At 38.1% G+C, this 21,922-nt stretch overlaps 1 protein-coding gene and 1 pseudogene across 1 annotated transcript; both read right to left on the reverse strand.

Moving 5' to 3' along the window:
* Positions 1 to 8,442: 8,442 nt before the first annotated feature.
* Positions 8,443 to 10,371, reverse strand: LOC137728494 (uncharacterized; annotated as a pseudogene).
* Positions 10,372 to 13,105: 2,734 nt separating this feature from the next.
* On the reverse strand, positions 13,106 to 14,787 carry LOC148693827 (VAN3-binding protein-like). Its single transcript, XM_088677384.1, has 6 exons — positions 14,710 to 14,787; positions 14,512 to 14,601; positions 13,748 to 14,270; positions 13,546 to 13,656; positions 13,363 to 13,464; positions 13,106 to 13,288 (listed from the first exon to the last, which is right to left on the reverse strand). Exons 1-6 carry the CDS (start codon positions 14,785 to 14,787, stop codon positions 13,122 to 13,124), a joined length of 1,071 nt encoding a protein of 356 aa, XP_088533510.1. The 3' UTR covers positions 13,106 to 13,121.
* Between the last annotated feature and the right edge of the window lie 7,135 nt (positions 14,788 to 21,922).

Here is a 21,922-nt window from a genome sequence, read left to right on the forward strand (position 1 = left end):
TTACATAATCAATAGTTTTTGGACTAAACTTTTGGATTAGTTGAGTTGGATCAACTAGATTGGTTGATTTTTCAAAATAAAAAATAAAAAATAAAAAATAGATTGGTTGATTCTTCTTTTAGGTTAAATGCAAGTGAAATATTGGAAATGGTTATGCGCTGAACATCGACTTCAAATAAACACCATCAATCACTTGAATTACAAGTTATTTATTTTACATCTTTCACGAAAACGATAGAATATAATGAAAATAAATGTTTTATTAACATAAACACTAATTGAATGAAGACATATGGAAATTCCTACACACATTAATTTGACGTCTTTCATGTTTTAGACGATTCTTGAAGTAGACCACGATGTTTCAATTTTCTCATACTATATTGTACAAGGTTTTAAAACCGTATCACTTTATATCTTTAGTTTGTTTTGACTGTATGATCCTCGTTAAATTGATTCCATGGCGAATGTATGATCCCTTTTGTGGAAGTCTACCCCAAGTTTATGGGGTATGAGTCCATCTACCCTCTTATATTGGGCGTTATAGAGGCTAGACATGGGCTTTTTTTTGTTTCGGCTTCAGTATTTTCTGATTTGTTGGAATCGATGGATGAGCAAAATTTCTGCGGCCAAATGGCTCAAATCCCAATTTAAGTCTATGTAAATTAGTTGAAGTTTGCCTTTGGTCTTTGTGGTTTTAGTTGTCTCAATTTTAGTTCTTGTAGTTTAGTAAACGATGGAATTCAAGGATTATATACATTTTCCATCTATTTAGTCAAGAGAAAGATAACCGCATAGTATACATATTGAATGAATGACATTCTTTGACAATGAGCAATGGTGCAGCGATTTCGAAGAGGAACTGACACCAAATGAACTAGTCTCCATATCAACTTGAGTTTGTGCTCAACGCCATTAACTAAGCTACTATAAACAATGAAGTAGACCCAGGGGGAGTCGACAACACACAACACAAAATTAAGATACTTGCTAAGAGAGACTCACAAATAACCTCACCAAAGCACTTATTGACGAATACTAACGAAAAACAACCATGTAGCACTCCATGAGAAAAGCGCTAGGAGAAATGCTAGGGAAAGGGAAAGAGGGACTCCTCCTAATTTGGGAGTCCGAATTTAGTCATCACCCTTAGGCCATCTCTAACCGAGGGCTGGCCAGAGGGCTTGTTTTAGTCCTCTGGTCCTCTAAGATATTAATATTTTAATGAACAGTACAAGGCCATATTTGTCTCTGTCTCCAACTGAGGGCCAAATGCCAAAGGGCTCGCTTTAGACCTGTCACAAAAAATCCTCTTTAACCGAGGCCCAAAGGGCTAAACATAATTTATTATTTAAATTTAAAAACTACAACAACTTAAATTCAAATCCAACAACTTAAATCGGTAAGAATTAAAAAAAATAAAAAATTGGCCCAAAAAACCAAAAAAACAAATAACAAATTGAATACAGCGGCTAGTCAGCTAGCCATTGGATTCAAATTTTTGTTTAAGCATTCCTGTCAGTTATAACATACAGGATTTTTTGAATTTCTGGTTAGCCCCAGGTTGGCTGCATGCGGCCAGCCCTTTGACCCTTTCAGATTCTATGGGGCCCACGAGCCCTGTGGCCTAGCCCTCAGTTGGAGACGGTTTTCGGGCTATTTTCGGCCCTCTGGACCCTTCGGTTGGAGATGGCCTTACAAAAATGGTGAGCGAGCGTTACGACCTTCCTAAGAATGCGATACGTGTTGGTGGCCTAACCATGTTTAAAAAATTAATTTAATTGATTCCACAAAGTTTGGGAATGTTTAAGAGAGAGAAGCAAGATTTCTGAAACTGATATTTGTTTAAGTAACAATACATCAATTTTGTTAAAAATCTAAAAACAAAGTTACGTACTGCAACAATGTTAAAAGAAGATTTTTATTTTTATTTCCTTTGGTTGTTAGGGTTTCATGAAACTATTTAAACAACTTTTAATATTGTCTTTCGGTTATATTTTCATTCTATTATCAATCAAAACGATAGTTTTCCTTACATTTGTTTGTGGAGCGTTTTCAACGAATTATGGGTAAATAAAACAAATTTATTTATGTATTCTAAAGATAGTTTATTAACCAAGTGTTGACTCTAAAAATTGCAAAACCTACGTGGCGCGCAAGCCGAGTAACTAATAAGCTAACTACGTCATTCGGTTGAATGCGTTGTTGACTTCTCTATCTTGCGATTGCGACCGAGGAAGGAACACTCTCGGTCTCTGGGTTCTATAGCCTGAAGACAAGGCTACTAATTCTGCGAAGTTCACAAATCGTTGGAGCCCGATTCGGTCACTGTGATTATATTCGTAAGAGTATAAGCACATCGAATCGAGACCAAACTATATGGACACAAATACTCAAATGAGATATATGTCTTGATGGTAAATGTGGTTCGGCCGTCGGAATGCCGAACTCTGAAACTTACTTGCGAGTATCCAATCATAAAATCACTCGGCGTCCAGTACGCCGAGTAACGCAATTCGTGACACCTGACTACACCGAGAAGGCTAGCAAGGTGACCTCTACCAACAAGGGTTCGAAAACCCTTCTCGGCCGAGACTTAGATAGGTAACTAGTCGGCCTCGACGCAGTGCTGTTTATCTAAACTGAAGGTGCTTCTCGGTCGGCTGATTCTGCGGCAGCAGTGCTGTTTATCCAAACTGAAGGTGCTCGGGGGGTGCCTCCACAGTGCTGTTTATCCAAACTGAAGGTGTGTTGGCAGAAAAAGACAAGGAAAAAATCTCAAGGTATTTGAGAGATTTTGCGCAGGGCAATTGTATGCTGAATTGAAGGTCATTTTTTGTTGCATGATTTCTTGTATTTATAGCACCTCATTCCTTGAAACCGAATTGCATCCTTATCTGGATTGGGAGTCCTTGTCCCGTTTCAACTCTACCTCGAACAAACCTACTCCCACTAGGACTTTGAATTTTCCCCTTTTTTTAGGCTTTATTCTCTGCCGGCCGGGAATCCTGGTCGCACCAGGACTTCCTCGGCCCTTTCTGTTTATCTGGGCTACTTCTTAGGATAGGACTCGACCGACCCTGCCAACTGGCCCGGGATTTATCACTCGGCCCATAGCATTTGACAACCCTGGGCCGAGCACAACCTGCTGCTCGGCCCAACAATATTATTTTGGGCCCAAACACCAAGCCATAGCAAAAATACAATTGTAAGTCCAAGAAAAGACCCACATGATAAGAAAAGCCGAAGCTAAGCCGGCCAATACAGACAAGGAAATTAAAGCAAGGAAACTAATAGAGTTATAAGCCCTTTAATTAGGACAACAAGCATCAGAAAGGGAGGAGGGGGTTCACACTTCACACCCTAAACACTTTATTTAAACCAAGCTACAATATTACATTACATATAGATACGTACTATTTCCTCTTCTTCTTCATTCCGACTTTTTGATCATCCATTTACCATCCTTAATATATGTATGATAAAACTTGTGATGAACATAATTTGGATATAACGTAATTGCTTCATCTTCATCATTGATAAGTGTAATACCATCGTCTGCTATAACCAATCTAATAACACCACGTAAATGACTTATCTTGAATTTATACTTGGCACCTGAATGATCATCATGGAACCATAAATTCCAATCGTCATCACAAATATCAACACATCTAGCAGTACCCTGAAACTTACAAGTCAGAAAAACACGCTTCTTCCAGTCTCCTGAATCATCAATATCTTTGTCGATATAAAGACCTTCATTAGTGAAAGCTGATCCCATATCTTTACCACACATCTCGACTGAAACCGTATCACTTGAACAGTTGAACAAGGAAAGCAAGCGAACCATCTTGATGATGAACTTGCAGAGGGAGCGAACGAACGAGCCCTAGCTAGCTTCTTCCTCTCTTTCTTTGAAGAATAGAAAAGATAGATCCATGAATGAAATGAAAGTGCTTGCATCCCTTTATAGCCTATTTCTCCCTTGTTGGTGAGGCTTAGTAAAGTATGGAATTTGAAGTGGTAGTATGAGGAGTATCCCAACTACTATAAGCACATGCAAGGTTCTTCTTCCCATCAATGTGGGATTCATTCTCAACATCCCCCTCACGTAGGGCTGATTTTAAGCCAAACACGTGAACAACACAAATCGAGTGACATGGAGCATGTGTGACTGTTAAACTTCACAAATGGGACAACTTGCTTTGATACCATGAAGAAAGTTGAGGTGGACTTTGTCCTTGCATGGTTTGGTCCCTCAACCAGGTGGGACTTTGTCCTCACATTCTCACATGCCCTCTCACGTGTGGTGAATTTTCAAGTCTAACACGTAGATAACACAACTCGAGTGACATGGAGCACGTATGGCCATAAGGCTTCACTCGTGGGACAACCTACTCTAATATAATGAAGAAAGTTAGGGTTCCACTTACACCATAAACTAGTTGGAAATATGGAAAATGAGCAACTACTTTATAAGCACATGCATGGTCTATCCTCTCATCAATGTAAGATTCATTTTCAACAGAATCAGACAATTTCTGATAAAGAGGAACCTTATCTGCATAATTTGTTTGGAATTTGTACATTTTTGATAAAAAGGAACCTTATCTGCGCAATTTTATACGATACGGTTTCGTTTTCATGTTTTAATAATTTTGATTGTGGTCGAACTTGGAATATTTTGCTGGAAGGCCGGGGAGGTATATAATGGACATTGAACTAGGTTAGCTATCAAGATATGAGATAGACTTCCATTCGGTTCAAATCTATTTCGTTTTCGTTGCACAGACAAGGTTCGTTTTTCTTGTCGAGAGAGAGATGCTGAAGGGAAAGTTTGTTAAATATTAGGTGTAAATTGCTATAAAAATCATATCGGAAATTCATGAAATAAATCATGCAAATAATATATAAAATAGTTGCATATTCATACATAGACAGGGGTAAGAAAAATCTGAAAATTTGAGTGAAGGCAAGCATTTCAAGCTCTGATAATTATAACAGTACGAGCGAACCAAGAACATGCAGAAACTCTCTCTTCATGACTCAAGAACTGAACACTAGAAACCCTAGGAGGCTCTCTGTATTTCTGACTTGTGAGAATAAGAATATATGATTGATTGAGATTACAGACTATAGGACACAACATCTATTAATAGATGTGGAATAACCTTTGAGTTAAGGGTGTGACTCTTCAAACTATTAAAGACCATACAAGCGACCAAAAAGTGCAGAGCCAAGTCCAAACCCTAAAAGAAACCAGATATCCAAAGGGTGTATTTGGGCGAGTGACTTTCAAATTTTAACGCATTTACCTAAAATGATGAAAGGATGGATTAGATAAGAGGAATTAGAAAATGTACCATATTAAGGGAACTAGTACAAGCATTTTAAATATTTTTGGACAAATGATATTATCTACACTAAGAGGGAAGGAGGTGGGTTTAGCCTCACAATGGGTTAGCAATAATGTGATTCAAATTCGCCTTTGGTGAGAATTGAACCTAAGACGTCTCATTTACAAGTGAAGAAGAATACCAGTAACCGTAGCACTAAGTGGCAAACACTTTAAAATTTTAATTTGTGTACTTTTCATACCAGAATAATTTTTTTATAAATATAAAAATTTGGAGTGCACAATTGAATTTTTGGAATGTTAATAAATAATCACATATTAACATTACAATAGGGGCATAAGAGGAATGTGCAAATAAATCCAAGAAGATAGATCTAGCCCAGCCCTCGAGAAATTAGAGCTTATAAGGCTCACTTGAGAATACTTTTAAAATGATTGAAAAAGTTTTTAGAAAAAATGTTTTGAATTCCATAAGTACCTGAAGTGCTTTCTGCAAGAAGTACTAGTTATGTGTTTCTCCTAATAAGCACTAGTTATGCTAATTGGAAATATGGAGAATGAGCGACTACTTTATAAGCACATGCATGGTCTATCCTGTCATCAATGTAAGATTCATTTTCAACAGAATCAAACAATTTCTGATAAAGAGGAACCTTATATGCATAATTTGTTTGGATTTTGTACGTTTTTTTTAATTATAAAAAGGAACCTTATCTGCTCAATTTTATACGATACGGTTTCGTTTTCATGTTTTAATAATTTTGATTGTGGTCGAACTTGGAATATTTTACTGGAAGGCCGGGGAAGTATAATGGACATTGAGCTAGGTTAGCTATCAAGATATGAGACCTCCTCCATTAGGTTCAAATGGATTTCGTTTTCGTTGAACAGACAAGGTTCGTTTTTCTTGTCGAGAGAGAGAGGCTGAAGGGAAAGTTTGTTAAAAATTAGGTGTAAATTGCTATAAAAATCATATCGGAAATTCATGAAATAAATCATGCAAATAATATATAACATAGTTGCATATTCATACATAGACAGGGGTAAGAAAAATATGAAAATTTGAATGAAGGCAAGCATTTCAAGCTCTGATAATTATAACAGTACGAGCGAACCAAGAACATGCAGAAACTCTCTCTTCATGACTCAAGAACTGAACACTAGAAACCCTAGGAGGCTCTCTGTGTTTCTGACTTGTGAGAATAGGAATATATGATTGATTAAGATTACAGATCACTATAGGACACAACATCCATTAATAGATGTGGAATACCCTTTGAGTTGAGGGTGTGACTCTTCAAACTATTAAAGACCATACAAGCGACCAAAAAGTGCAGAGCCAAGTCCAAACCCTAAAAGAAACCAGATATCCAAAGGGTGTACTTGGAGAAATTTTTCCAAGTGCCGGGAACACCATGACACATGGTGTTCCCTCACACATTAGGATTTGACATGTTAGATATCCTTCAATTTTATATTTCAATAAATAAATAAAACTAAATCCTAATGTGTGAGAGAACACCATGTGTCCCGGCACTTGGAAAAATTTCTCGTGTACTTGGGCGAGTGACTTTCAAATAGTTATCAAAATTTGAAAATGTATCATATTAAGGGCTGGTTTGGTATTATTGTGTTTTGAAAAAAAACTGCTTCGGATATGCTGTGAGAATAAGTTCATTTTTGTTGCTTCATGTTTTCAGTTTTTTTTCATCTAAAACTGTGAAAATAAGTTGTTTTTAAGGGTTTATCAAACACTTTTTTTAATTCAGCTTTTTTTTATAGCCATTTTTTATAAAAGCACCTCAGTACCAAACTAGTACTAAGAGAACTATTATAAGCATTTTAATAGTTAACAATCAATCATATATTCTTATTCTTTTAAAGTTTGAAAGTCACTCGCCCAAATACACCCTTTGGATATCTGGTTTCTTTTAGGGTTTGGACTTGTCTCCTGCACTTTTTGGTCGCTTGTATGGTCTTTAATAGTTTGAAGAGTCACACCCTTAACTCAAAGGGTGTTCCACATCTATTAATAGATGTTGTGTCCTATAGTCTGTAATCTCAATCAATCATATATTCTTGTTCTCAAAATCTGAAATACAGAGAGCCTCCTAGGGTTTCTAATGTTCAGTTCTTGAGTCATGAAGAGAGTTTCTGCATGTTCTTGGTTCGCTCGTACTGTTATAATTATGAGAGCTTGATAGCTAACCTAGCTCAACGTTCATTATACTTCCCCGGCCTTCCAGTAAAATATTCCAAGTTCGACCACAATCAAAATTATTAAAACATGAAAACGAAACAGTATCGTATAAAATTGCGCAGATAAGGTTCCTTTTTATCAAAAACGCACAAATTCCAAACAAATTATGCATATAAGGTTCCTTTTTATAAGAAGTTAGTCTGATTTTGTTGAAAATAAATCTTACATTGATGCGAGGATAAACTATGCATGTGCTTATAAAGTAGTTGGTCATTCTCTATATTTCCAATTAGTTTTATGGTGGAAGTGGAACCCCAACTTTCTTCATGATATTAGAGTAGGCTGTCCCACGAGTGAATCCTTATGGTCATACATGCTACATGTCATTCGAGTTGTGTTATCCAATTGTTAGGCTTGAAAATTCACCACACGTGAGGGCGTGTGAGAATGTGGGGACAAAGTCCACCTCGGTGATGGACCAAACCAAGACAAAGTCCCACCTCAACTTTCTTCATGGTATCAAAACAGGTTGTCCCATGTGTGAAGCTTAACTGTCACACGTGCTCCACGTCACTCGATTTGTGTTGTTCACGTGTTTGGCTTAAAATCTGGCCTGCGTGAGGGGGCTATTGAGAATGAATCCCACATTAATGGAAAGAAGGTCATTGCAAATGCTTATATAGTAGTTAGGATACTCCTCATACTACCACTTTAGATTCCATACTTTACTAAGCCTCCTCAGCAAGGGAGAAAAAGGCTATAATTAAAAGGGCTGCAAGCACTTTACTAAGCCCCATCATGGTTCGCTTGCTTTCCTTGTTCAACCGTTCAAGTGATACGGTTTCTTTTTTTTTTCTTTTCTAAAGCACTGCAACCCCAAACGGGGCCTAAGATACCAACGACTGACTAGGATACGAAGCTGAAGCTTCTATGATGAATGCGGCAACGATGATTTGATCCCGGAAATAGACTTATTATGTACAAATATAAATGAACCACTTAATGCAGTTCTCTAAGCCTGATCCTGAAAAGCCGGCAAAGTAGGACAACAAGTGAAAGCAAAGTTTGCAAACCACAAATTAACAGAGAGACACACCATCGGGTTCGCCGGTGCAATGCTGATAACTGCAGTGTTGTACGTGCTGTACATCGCGAGAATACACATTAGAAGCTCCAACTGCATAGGGAAATTGGTGCTGAGGACACAGATCATGTGAAGTGAAACAAAAAATCCCATCGAGTTGAAAGTCACAAAGCCACCCGGAGGGCTGAGTCCGGCTTGAAAGGTGGTGGTGGCCACTAGTACAGCAACAACTAGCAGCGCCGTGCGTGCATCGCTGGGAGAGTCTCTGCCCATTTTGAACTTGAAGTATTCCATCGGGTTGTTTGGCTGCTGCAGCTGAAGGGTATTTGTTTCCATGGGACCATGAGAGGGAGTATAGTGTATGTCTTGTGCTCTCGAAGCTCTGGCACCACGAAGGATCTCTTCAATTTCCCTATCGCCGGCTTCACTCGGGAAGATTAGTAGCAGATCAAGAGGTGTTAGACCACTCTGGTTTACAATGTTTACTTCCAATGCACTTGGAGTTTTTCCATTGCCAACTAACCATTCCACTATACCTGGTGTTGTTTCTTCCAGGTTGCTACGTGAAGAACTGAATTGCCATTTTTTTCCTTCATATTCAAAACGTTGTCCTTCCTCAGTTCCATGACCGATTCAACCAAAGTTTTAACTGCTTCAGACTGGCAGTTATTAACAGCAAGGTGCAACGAAGTCTCATCATACAGAGTCACGTCTTCGAGACTTTCCAGGCAAGCCAAAACCATCTCTTTGACAACATCACCCCTCCCTCTGGCAGCAGCATAATGAAGAGGAGTCCCTTCCTTTCATCCGACAGAGTCTCGGGTCAACTATCAGCAGCTCCCTGACAACCTCCAAATACCCGTTGGCTGCCGCGATGTGCATGGGGCTGAACCCATCCTGGTTCATTTCATGCACAAAAGCTGGTTTCAACTTCAGGATCTCCTGAACAAATTCGACATGTCCGGCAAGAGTTAGGGCAAGGTTATGGAGCAGAAGTGGATTCTGTGCCATCAACTGGTGCAAGAGCTGGATATCTCCTGTTTTAGAAGCCTCAGATAGCCTCGAATCCATCCTGGCAGATTATGTTAAGCTTCTTGTAAGAATTTTTTTCTTCTTTTTTTTAATAAATTTGGCCACAAAGTCCGTCCCACTCTAGTATTGCTATCATGGGAAGAGACTTTGAGGAGAATTTATTGATAAACAAGAAAAATACAATATGTCAGGGGAGACATGAGGCCAAACCCAGACCATTAAAGAATTCATAACAACAATTGAAAACCTCTTTTAGCAAAACCTATAACAAGGAAGCTTGGAAAGGTTATGAGAATAAACAGCTGTAGCACAAGGAGGGCAAGAATCCCACCAATGGACACCGGGGTGATCAACACCATAATTAGCCAAACAATCAGCAACTTGATTACCCCCTCTAAAAATATGAGAAATCTGATTTGCCAAACAAATAAAATCAGGAAAATGTTTTCTGACAAGGCTCCGTAAAGCTCGTCTAGTGGGGCGATTTGCTAAGCCCCGAATATTCCAATAAATGGTCTTCATGGATCACGGGGAGCCATAGCAGCAACCCTAGCACGAGTTTGAATAGTCTCACGCTCGTAGGTATGATAACCAGATTCCCGTTGTTTTTTCCGTAATCTTGTCTTCTGAGATTTTGAGAGAATCAAAGTCATGTCATCCTCAGAAACATTATTTGCACCATCTAAATCATTGTTTTCTCTACTAGCAACATTATTTTGAAGAGCATCTTCCTCCACCATATTGTACCAATCATTAACCTTTTGAATTTCAGAGCGAACTTGAGGAGATAAAGAAGGAGGACTAGCCTCTTGAACTTGAGAAACAACTTGAACAGAGTTATTAGCATTACATCTCTCAGAGAGCACAAGAGAAGAGTTTAACTGAATACCTATATGGGGAGTACCCATCGGAGTATCAGAAACATGGTCACAAGTTGTATCATTATCAGCAACTAAACCTTCCACAAAATATGAGGGAGAAGCATCATCCAAACCTCTCGCACTAGAGAGGGAGTTCTTACTAACCAAACCACCCTTAGCCAATTGACTAACCATATGATCATGAGAACCTGGAGTTTCTGAAACGTATGCAGAGGTTGTCCCATTATTTTCTAAACTATCGACAACATGTATGGGCGAAACATCACCATCATCCAAACCTCCCACACTTGAGTTGGACACATTATTAACACGAACCTCACGTTCCGGTTGATTGCGGATATCAGTTTCAACTCGAATGTTATCCTGATTGTTCTCATTGCACTTCACTATTCGTGATCTTGCACCTTCCTTCTCAACCGCATGCCCACGCTTAATATCCCTTTCAGCAACACGACAAGTAGCAGGCAGATGCCCAATATTTCCACAAACAGAGCAAAAAGCAGGAAGTTTTTCATATATTATTTCCACAAATAAAACCTCTCCACTATCACGTTCAACCATAAGTGAAGTGGGAGGCTTTTTAGAAAGGTCAATATCCACTAATATTCTAGCATACAAACCAAAATTCACAGAAGCTGTCGCCCTGTCCAATTGGATTGGTACTCCAACTCCCCGAGCGATTTCCATTAGGGTTTGAGGTTCCCAATATTCCAATCCCAAATCATATAGACGAATCCAAACTTGCGCATGGTTGACTTCTGTTTGGAGGGTGAGAAATTTGCGGACCATTGGGAAATTCTAAATAATCCAGGATTAAGATTGAGTGTACCAACTGCCCAAACTCGTCTCATGTCCTCGACGTGATCAAAACGCAGAGAGAAAAAACCTTTCCCCAAAGGGATTAAACGCCAAGCCTTAAAACCCCATATGGTCTCAAGCTTATTTCTAAGATGAACCATTTGAATTGGTGTAGAACCCTTAGGTAAAAGCACACGACCAATCAAAGATTGTTTGCAACGATCCAAGCCCTTGGAAAAAACATCTTCAGAAATCTTTACTGATACATAACCACCCTTTTCACATGGAATGGGGAGTTGAGATAAAGAAACCACAGGTTGTTTGAGCAACTGGGCAAACGATTGCTTGGAAGCAACGGGTTTCTCAGTGGCAACATCGGGATCGCTGCCTAAAAAACTCCTAGGAACAATAGGCAAACGAGGACCAGAGTGGAGATTTGGCGCAGCCGTCATAGTGGCAGCCGCAAAACCCTAGCAGAGCGCTATTTTTTCATTCCCCCCCACCTCTTCAACTTACACACCAAGTGCTCTTTTCACTGTATTTCCCTTCAGTGATACGGTTTCAGTCAAGATGTATGGTAAAGAAATGGGATCAGCTTTCAATAATGAAGGTCTTTATATCAACAAAGATATTGATGATTCAGGAGACTGGAAGATGCGTGTTTTTCTGACTTGTAAGTTTCAGGGTACTGCCAGATGTGTTGATATTTGTGATGACGATTGGAATTTATGGTTCCATGATGATCATTCAGGTGCCAAGTATAAATTCAAGATAAGTGGTTTACGTGGTGTTATTAGATTGGTTATAGCAGATGATGGTATTACAATTATCAATGATGAAGATGAAACAATTACGTTATATCCAAAGTATGTTCATCACAAGTTTTATCACACATTTATTAAGGATTGTAAATGGATGATTAAAAGGTCGGAATGAAGAAGAAGAAGAAGAAGAAATAGTACGTATCTATATGTAATGTAATATTGTAGCTTGGTTTAAATAAACTGTTCAGGGTGTGAAGTGTGAACCCCCTCCTCCCTTTCTGGTGCTTGTCGTCCTAACACTATTGATGGGCAATGGAATGAGCAATTTTTCTAACCAATTGTATTATTACATTCGGTATATCGGATCGTGTTTTTGACAGACTGAAAAATTTCTCTGGTTAAAGAGCTTATAACTCTATTAGTTTCCTTGTATTAGACCATCCAACCCTTGTTAAAAGCACATTTACAAAAAAAAATTTACCAAACAATCAACAACTTTATTTTATAGCTGTTTATTCTCACAGTACATAGTTTTTTTTTTTCAAAAAACACGGCAATACCAAACTAGCCAGGTTCTACAATTCTTGGAATCCGATGCACAAAGATAAACAAAATACATGGCCTTTCTGAAGTTCTTGTAAGAATTGTGCAATCATGCCAATGTGTACGTCTTTTTCTCTACTAGGAAGTTTGAGAAAACAAAAAACATGGCTTTTTTGGTGCTTCTGGCAGCTTTTAATCTAGAGAACGGATAAATTGTCGTGTTATTTGACAAGACATCTCGCTTTGTGTCGGAGACTCAAAACAACTCCATTGTTGCAGTTCAGTTCCTTGTTATTGTTTCCCTTTTCAGCTTGTATCATCATCTGATTTTTGTGGAGAATGTCTCGTTTGATGGAACGGTCTTAAGAGAAATGCAAATGACATAGTGCAAGAAACACCGTCGTTATTAAGCGATGAGTTTGAATATTAGAAACTATAGCCTTTACAGGTTTGCTGAACGTCAACTATGCACCTGTAAGAGATAAGAAATGCTTGATGTCCAAACCAAAGTTTGATTTTCATCTTTAAACAAGAGCTTGATATCTCCATTGTTGCTCCTTAGGCAGATAGAAAAGTTGCCGGGATCCTGAGCTCCCTGGTCTTCCTCCTTCACACGGAAAATCTTATCTGGAAAAATCATAAGAGAACTATAATTTCACGGAAAAGAAAACGAAAATGAAATCAGAAGTCTTTGATCTTACACTCCTTTCTTGTTGCTAAGAATCCCAGATGCTTGTTCTGGATGCTCAGCATGAGCTGACTGTGCTTCGAGTATATGGACGCCCACCCGTATCTTGTGCTTCCTGCTTCCGCAAACAAGAATTTATCTTCACTTTGTTCTTATAACAGCAACGTGGGTGAAAAATGAGTCCGTATTTTCTTACCAGAAGGAGTGACAACTGATACCTCGCTTTTTACTTCCAGCAGATTCCGGGTTTTGAGAAAATAGGATTCCGCGGTGGCTCTTGCTTTGAGTGCTGCCGCTCCTCTTAAACCTTTCAAGGGATCATTTCGTCAAGTTAAACCTATGTTTTTACTTTTTATGCAGATTCTGGCGAAGGAAACATTCAATGGATTGGGAATTACATGTTGCAGCATCAGCTGTGAGTGTGATCATGTCGCCGGTTGTTTGGATAGCCAAGCCTGAGTTGATGGCAGAAGAAACATGAGTGTTGTGCGCACCCAACGACTCTGCAGCTTCGGCACATACTGCAGCAACCAGATATGCCGCAGAAGCAACAATGTCGCTTATGATGATGGGGTTGCCATCTTCACCGACTTCTACTGATTCTATGCCGCTCTTGGCAGCTGCAACGCTGGCAATCGCAGCAGCCAAGCGTGTGACAGAGAGCGCCGCGTGAACGCTAGCTGTGTGAATCCGGATATCTTCTTTCTTCTTCAGTCTGTGCTGTCTGAGTAAGCTAGTTAAGGATTTGCTTCCCCACCAAGATCCCCTGCTGGACATACTGCTTCTACTCTGAAGTGGAAACTCATTTACAACTTCTTGTATCTCCAGTTTTGGATCTTCGAGTTCCCCTGAGCTAAACTCATCGTCCAGCTTTTCGTCTTGTTTCGTAGAACTCCAGTTGTCATGTGACGGAGACACGTCCTGCAAATTAAGCAATCATCTTGGTAAGGTAGACTAAAGTAGCCAACTTCACGTTACACCTAGAAGTGATGTTTGCACTTTCATTTTCTTTCCCTGTGCTCCTCTCTCTTTTCTTCAGATTAAATAAATCAAACGAAAATCAAGAGACGAATGCAAGGAGAAAATGAAAAATGTGAAAATCATATTAGCGAAGGATTTTTCGTTGATACTATAAATTTATTAAATCCGCATAGCTTCTCACAGTTGATGTAAACATCCGCTGAAAGTTAGAGGCAGATGGACTCCACGACCGACAGAGAAACTTCATGGCATGAATTGCGCTGTGTGGAATCTTCACGTACATTGCATACCATATAATTAGCAACAAAAAAAGGTTAATTAAGTTTAAATAAAGTCCTTATTTACTTGATTATTTATTTTTTCTAGCTAATAAACTCACTGTGTTAGTTGATTGATATTGCTGGGTTTTGAAGGAGACTGATCTGCCTGGTCCAACTGTCCTATGTAATTCCTCCATGAATGCTTCCTGTGCTGTTCCTGTGCAATAAAAGACCATATCACGTCGAAAACCTAACAAAATAAAGATTTTTTTAGCTAAAATGGCTCCGAAATTGTTATAACTCCTCACTTTAGACTTTGAGATTTAAAATTAATAGGATTGGTCCTTGAGATTGTCCATCGTCAATCACTTTGGTCATTTTGTGAAAAAAAAAATCTCTGTTAAATTGAGAAACCATCAGTTTAAGTGGAGGGGTTGATTTGACAAAAATACCCTCAATTTAACGGAGATGTTTCATGAAATGACCAAAACGGTTGTCGGTGGACAATCTCAGGGATTACTTTTATCGATTTTAAATCTCAGGGGACCAAATGAAGTGTCATCGCAAAAACCATTTTGGCTAAAAGCCCAAAATAAAATACAATATGTAATGAGTTACTCCACTACTATAAGAACCTTGTATCATTTTGTGTAAAAGTCCATACCTTAAGTTAAGAACAATCGGTGTTGATTAGTAGCGTGTCGTTGGTCATCTCTCTGAAATCTTACTCTAAAGACTTAGAAGTCCCCGGCGTACCAAAATTTTTAATCCAAGTAACAGGAGAGTTGCTTAAATAGGAAACCTCATCATCTCGTGGAATGCTAGTTGAGTACATTTTTATAGTAGTTTTCGTGGAAGGTTGGGAACTAGGGAGGATGAAAACTGTGACAATTTCCCCAATTAGACTATAGTTTACTCCCCTAGTATATACAAGTAGTTATATTTAGGGTTGAGGATCACGTGGGAAGCAAGAAAGATGACCAATTGGTTCATCTTGTTCATACTAAAACGGGATTGTGTCACGTTCCATTTTCATTTTGCCCAATCGTTGTAATGGCTGCACATGCACATATCTTGGGGGAGATGTATTACAATTTTGATGCACTTGTGGTCCTTCAGGATGTTAGGTAGGATGTTAGGTAACACTGAGTGTTCGTCTAATATCAATGATTTTAAAGAAATAGGCCACAATTTAGTACTAATTTCAAAGACGATTTCGTTCCAATTGGAGTCTTATTATTTGTATAGTGCAATAGCGAGAGTTTTATTACAAAAGAGTTCAGTGTTGTTAAAAGTTGTCTATTTTTTTACGTAAGATTTTTTTGTATTCTTCGACACCCAAGCCATAGAAAACCAGTTTGTGGATTCCAACCAATTATTCATCATGAGTTTTTCTCTTTTATGTTGGTCATTTGGTGCAATAAAATGTGGACATAAGGTATTGTTTGTGGTTCAAATGAAATGGAAGAGAACTGAATTACTTTCACAGATTAAATATGAGACCTCAAATGCAAGAACAAATGCACTAAAATTATAAATATCTTGCTTTCGATTCCCTTTTTAAATATGAGTTTCTCTCTTCGTTGTAGTCTACTTCTTGTTTGATGGCATCTTGCTTTGGCTTAAAATTACTCATTTAAAAGTGCTTTTAAAATGATTGAAAACGCTTTTGATGGAAATATTTTTGAAACAAATACTTGTTAAAAATGCAAATAAATTCTAGAAAAGCATTTAATTTGCTTCATGAGAGAAACACATAACTAATGCTTCTTGAGAGAAACACATAACTAGTGATTCTTGCAGAGGGCACTTTAGGTGCTTAAGAAACTCAAAACATTTTCTCTAAAAGCTTTTTCAGTCATCTAAAAAGAATTCTCAAGTGAGCCTTATAAGCTCTAATTTCTCGAGGGCTGGGCTAGATCTATCTTCTTTGATTTATTTGCAAATTCCTTTTACCAGCGCAACGAAGATAAATTGGTCGTGCAAAGCTTATTTCTATCGCACAAATGTTTGCACATCGAAAACTTCGTCACGCAGAATCCGTCGATCAAAGGTCGTAAAGAAAGACTTTGCACGACGAACAAAAGCATTGGTCGTAAAAAAAAAGGCGCAACGGTTTGGCCTTCGTCGCACAAAATTTTTGGGAACGAATGTATTCGTCGCACAAAATGGCAAGATACATACATGGGATTACTAATCTTCATCTCTAAAACTTTGCACGACGACAAACTATTCTTGCGCGACGAATGCAGATTAGTCACAAAACATTATGTGAGATGAAGGTATTCGTCGCGCAAAAAGAAAAATATATTTTTATGTTCTGGTTTTAATTTTGTAATAAAATTGCAATTAAAAAAAATGTAATGAAGAGAAAAATAATTAATTTAAAATAAATATAAAATGTATGTACAAGGAAAATGTTTAAAAAGTAAGGGAGTGAAAAACTGAAAAGAATGTGGAATAATCTACGGGGTTGTCATTCGCAGGTGGCGGCTAAAAATCTTGGGGCAATAAGGTCTCTGGGTTGAGGACGAGCTTAGAGATCGAAGGGGCGGAGTTCTAGGCATGCTCGGGTTGGAGGGTCTCGGACATCGACTGGGGACGAATATTCGGGAGATGAATGCCGGACTGACTAAAGACCTGTATGATCAGTGACATCTAGCTCTTATACTAGGCGAGCTTAGTCCTAAGGTCGGCCATCTCTGTTACCTCACCCTTCGACTGCGAGGATGAAAAGGCTCTAGGTTTCAGCTGCCGGACATTCCTCATCCCCTTACAATACGTCCCTAGCCTTCGCCCGAGAGTCTGATCTAAGGTGTCTATAAGGATCTGAAACCCCGCATCCTCGGGTGATCCACATAATTGAGCAAAGTCTCAGGAAGAAGCTGGGAGGCGGACTTCTGAAGAACCAACTGCTTGTTCTCCATCATCGTCGCCTGTGTAATATAACATGAAATATTAATAATAACATTCAAATAATAACCATGATACTTTAATGCATAAGATTGTAATTATAATTGAAGAATACTTACATGAAGGGACTCGACCAACTCATCCCCGGGTAGAACATAAACGTCTCTAAAGACATCGATCTCCGAGAATTTTAAACCCCTTGAATAGAACAAGATAAGAAAAATGTTAGTACAAAAAAATAATATTAATATTACTTACATATCAAAAATTGAATATGAAAAAGCTTTATTATTACATGCCGCCGCGCCTCCATCCTATATGAGAAGAGCCTCGAACCCGAATGGTGGAGAAGAGTCTTCTTCTCTCGATTGTTCTTATTGGCTTTTGCCTTCTTCTGTTATACAAAAAATAAGCATATTAGTTCTAATTTAAATGAAACATAACAGAATTAATAAACATTAGTAAGAAATGTACAATACTTTTAGACTTAACATACAAAACGTACCACATAATCGGGCTCCTGAAAATGACTGCATAGCCACACCCAATTATCTTCCCAGTCCTCAAACTCCTTCGGGCAGCCCTCCTCAAGAGCGACATTCGGATCATCAACTATCTAAAAATATTGGTGCAAGTCGCTCTTCCACTGCTTGTACCGTTCAGCGAATAGCCTGTTGACATACGCCAACATATCGTCATTGATGTCGTTGAAATTGTAGTTCGTCTACATTGTAACCAATTAATTATATACATTAAGTAATATAAATATATAAAATTTAAAGGAAAAGTAATAAAAAGGCAGGACACTTATCGACAAATAAGCGCGCACATTCGTCCTTACCTCGTTTGGCATCGCCTTCTAAGACTTCCATTGCATAGGGCAATAGGTCCGGACGACGTGACCAATATCGTGGGCCAATGCGCTCTGTTGCTCCTGCGTTGGTGCAGCCGTCGTATCCGATCGTAATATGTCCGTTGGTCACCCGGGTAACCTTCGGGTTTTTTTTTTTTTTTTTTTTTTTTTTTGTTGTTGAAAATAATAATAAACAATCAAACAAACACTACAAATTATACCAAAATTTTGGCAGAACCTCCCCTAAAGTTATAAGAATTCCCAAACCCTGGACATTGTACTGAATAATATATGATATCCAACAACAATCACAACAGTCGAATAAGCCAAATTTGGACCTAACGCATAGTTGCAGTATGTAAGAATTTTGATTGCACTTAATATATGAATGGCTAGATTCACAAGGCAATAAAAGGAGTTATTTAACTTTACCTTGTTGTGATCTCGAGGCATCAGTAGTGGATGTCGATGTTGTGTCAGGTGTGCGGGGGCGACAATGACCACGCTTGGCGCTAACAGGTAGCACCATTGAAGAGGTTGATGACACCGTCGCCTGGGAAACCCGAGGACCAACCGGATTAACTAGCCTGGGGTCCATTTCTACTGGAGCAGTGGCGGCTAAAGTAAGAGGTAGGGGAATCAAACGAGGTGCAGTCATCACTGCCTTACGACTTCTAATAAGCTGTGACATCTGCACAATTAGAACAAAAATTCAATGCATATAACACACACATATTTTGTAATTGAAACGGCAAACAAAGGCTAATTAGATCATTATTTTAGGTAACATTAAAATATATTTATCATGGAAGAAAGATAAAAATCATTCAAAAGCACAAGATATGTACTTCGTACAGTATACCTAATCTCAAATGGTTAAACTAGAAAAACTCGGCCATTTTGAAATACGGCAAAGAAGAGATTGAAGATACAAATAATTGGTGTTTATATCTGATATACCGTATTCACAACATAATTGTAGATCAACTTTTTTATGTAAATTAACAAACCATATCTGTGTTGTTCATCCTTCCATCACAATTCTAATATCCATATTTTATGCATACAAATCGTCCATGCATGGAACGCTATTCCAATGTTAAATTACTCTGAAAAAACTAAGAGCATTGTACTTCACGTAGTTAAGAGGTTTACTCATGTTTCCTTAAATATTATGTCTCAAATTCTCCAACCCAATGTCGTATATATTTATCTGCAAAACGGCAATATTAATTATATATGATGAAAAGTTGTCATTACTTAAATCCCTAAGATATAAAGTAGTTTCTTAATAGCTGCACTCATGCACCATACGCTTAAGTAACCCTCCAAACTAAAGATAGTCATGCATTTCTACAATTACTTGAAGATTGATCCCCAAATGATATGTATATGAGCCTAGAATAAGCAGAAGCAGAAGCAGTAGTGGACCGTGTGTGCGTGTGTGTGTTTTATACGAAAACGGAAAAGCAAATAAAAAAAGGGTGGTGGGTTGGGGAAGAATATATCCCAAAAAGATTTGTAGCACCATATTGAACCCGTCTTTCTTCATACTGATTTATGCACCAGAAAAATTAAGGGATCTAGTTAACTGATCATAGAAGAACTAGCTTACACTCTTTTAAAGTCTATTCTCCATTCAAACAATTCCACGCTCTATGCATTGCTACACTTTGTCAAGTTGAATGCAAATAAAACCCATAGGCTGTGAATTTGATTGAAGTGAGGAGAACTCAGCTAGGTTTTGCCCTTTTTTTCAAGCAAAATTAAAAATTACAACGCAAAGTATGAATTGAGAAATAGAAAACTTCTTGTATTACGTAATTGGTTAAGTCATATACACTGTAGTTTTGTTATAAAAACAAAATCAAGTCTCAATTCATGAAAAACCCTAAAATACTAGCCAACAAACGAACCAATAAGAAAGTATTGAGCCAAACAGTTTCCAGAAGAAACAGAAACGAAAACTAAAGATTTTCTCCAGACACACAAAGGAAAGACAAGTATTTTCTTGGCAACAAAAGATATCGTAAAAAGGAATCGAAAAAGTCAGAATCCAGCCCTCTTTTCCTTTCTGGTGGCCACATTTTTATTAGAAAAATCACATCAAATTAACAGGGAGGGAGCCCAAAGTTCCCTTCTTATGTATAAATACAGTCATCGTACCTTTAAGAAACAATGAAAATTAGACGTCATTCAGTGATCAAATTTAGAAGTTCCAATATTCATTTGTGACACCAATTCCTTGCTATTAGGGTTTTCAGAGGGAGAGGAAGAAAAATTGTAATTTGCAATTAGGGTTTTCAGAGGGATAAGGGTTTACAATTTAAAACAAATAATTTAAAACTGAAATTTGCAAAAATCCTAAACAAACCGCACCACCCAATCCCCTAAAATCTGAAAAATTGTAAACCCTAATCCCCAAAAATCAAACCCCCAGCTCCTAAACCCTAATCCCCCTAAATATGATCCCTTAATTCTCTAATCTAATGCTCTATAAACTGGAACCCCAAGTTCCCCAAACGGAAATCTAATAAATTAAAAAAAATTGAAATCTTTACCTTGTTAGCAGCGGAGATGGGTGGATCGGATTGTGGGTGTGGGTACGAGACAGTGGAGGGAGAGAGAGTGCGAAGGGGCGAGAGGCCAAGAGGGACGGTGACAGAGATTTAGGAGGAGAGAGGGTTGTCGAAGGGAGAGAGTTTATAGAGAGGAAGAGGTGAGGGGAAAATGTTTACGATTTCAGTTAAATCCCGAGGTTCTTACGTGACGAATAGAAGATATTCGTCGTGCAAAAAATTCAAATTTTCATGAAATTATTTTCGTGTATGCCAGAAAGTCAAAATTTTCACCTCCTTGCGTGACGAAAAGGAATTTAATCGTCGCACAAATAGCATTTGCGCAACAAATAATTTCATGTTTGTCGCGCAATAAGCTGAAAATTTAATTTACCTGGGTCAAATTTTTTTAAATTTATATTTATTCAAATAAAAATAATTTATTTATAATATAAGATAAATAAATTACAAAAAAATTCATTTAATATGTTTTACAGAGCAAGTCACAAATAAATTGCATTATTCATCATCTAAACTATAATAACTTTCACTATCATCGCTATCATCACTTTCGGTCTCCCAATCCTCCTTTTCCATAGGTACGTCACCATCGTCATTCGGGCCTATTGCATCATCGTATCGCGGAAGATTATAGATGTCAATTGTAATTGACTAAATCGGTATTTTGATTGAAGCCACTCCTTGTATCTAAAACGGTTCTTGGATAAGATTTGTATCTCGAAGTATTTCCGCATGATTTTCCATTGAAGATAAGATTCTAAACATTGATCAGCGACGTTGTTGACGTTGTCGTCAGTAGGGTCTTGTTTTGGTATAGCCAAGGTTCTAAAAGACGCTAGGCACTAGTCGGGTGGCGAGCTAGGGCCTAGTGCCTAAGTGGCTAGGTGGGCGCATAGGCGGACTAGGCGGATTTAAGTAAATCTATTATATTTCGTGTAAATAAGTGTCTGTTTATACTTATAATATATATAATTTCATTATAAACTA

The sequence above is a fragment of the Pyrus communis genome, chromosome 10 (assembly GCF_041283825.1).
Source record: "Pyrus communis isolate YQ-2024b chromosome 10, ASM4128382v1, whole genome shotgun sequence".
Taxonomy (NCBI): Eukaryota; Viridiplantae; Streptophyta; class Magnoliopsida; order Rosales; family Rosaceae; genus Pyrus; species Pyrus communis.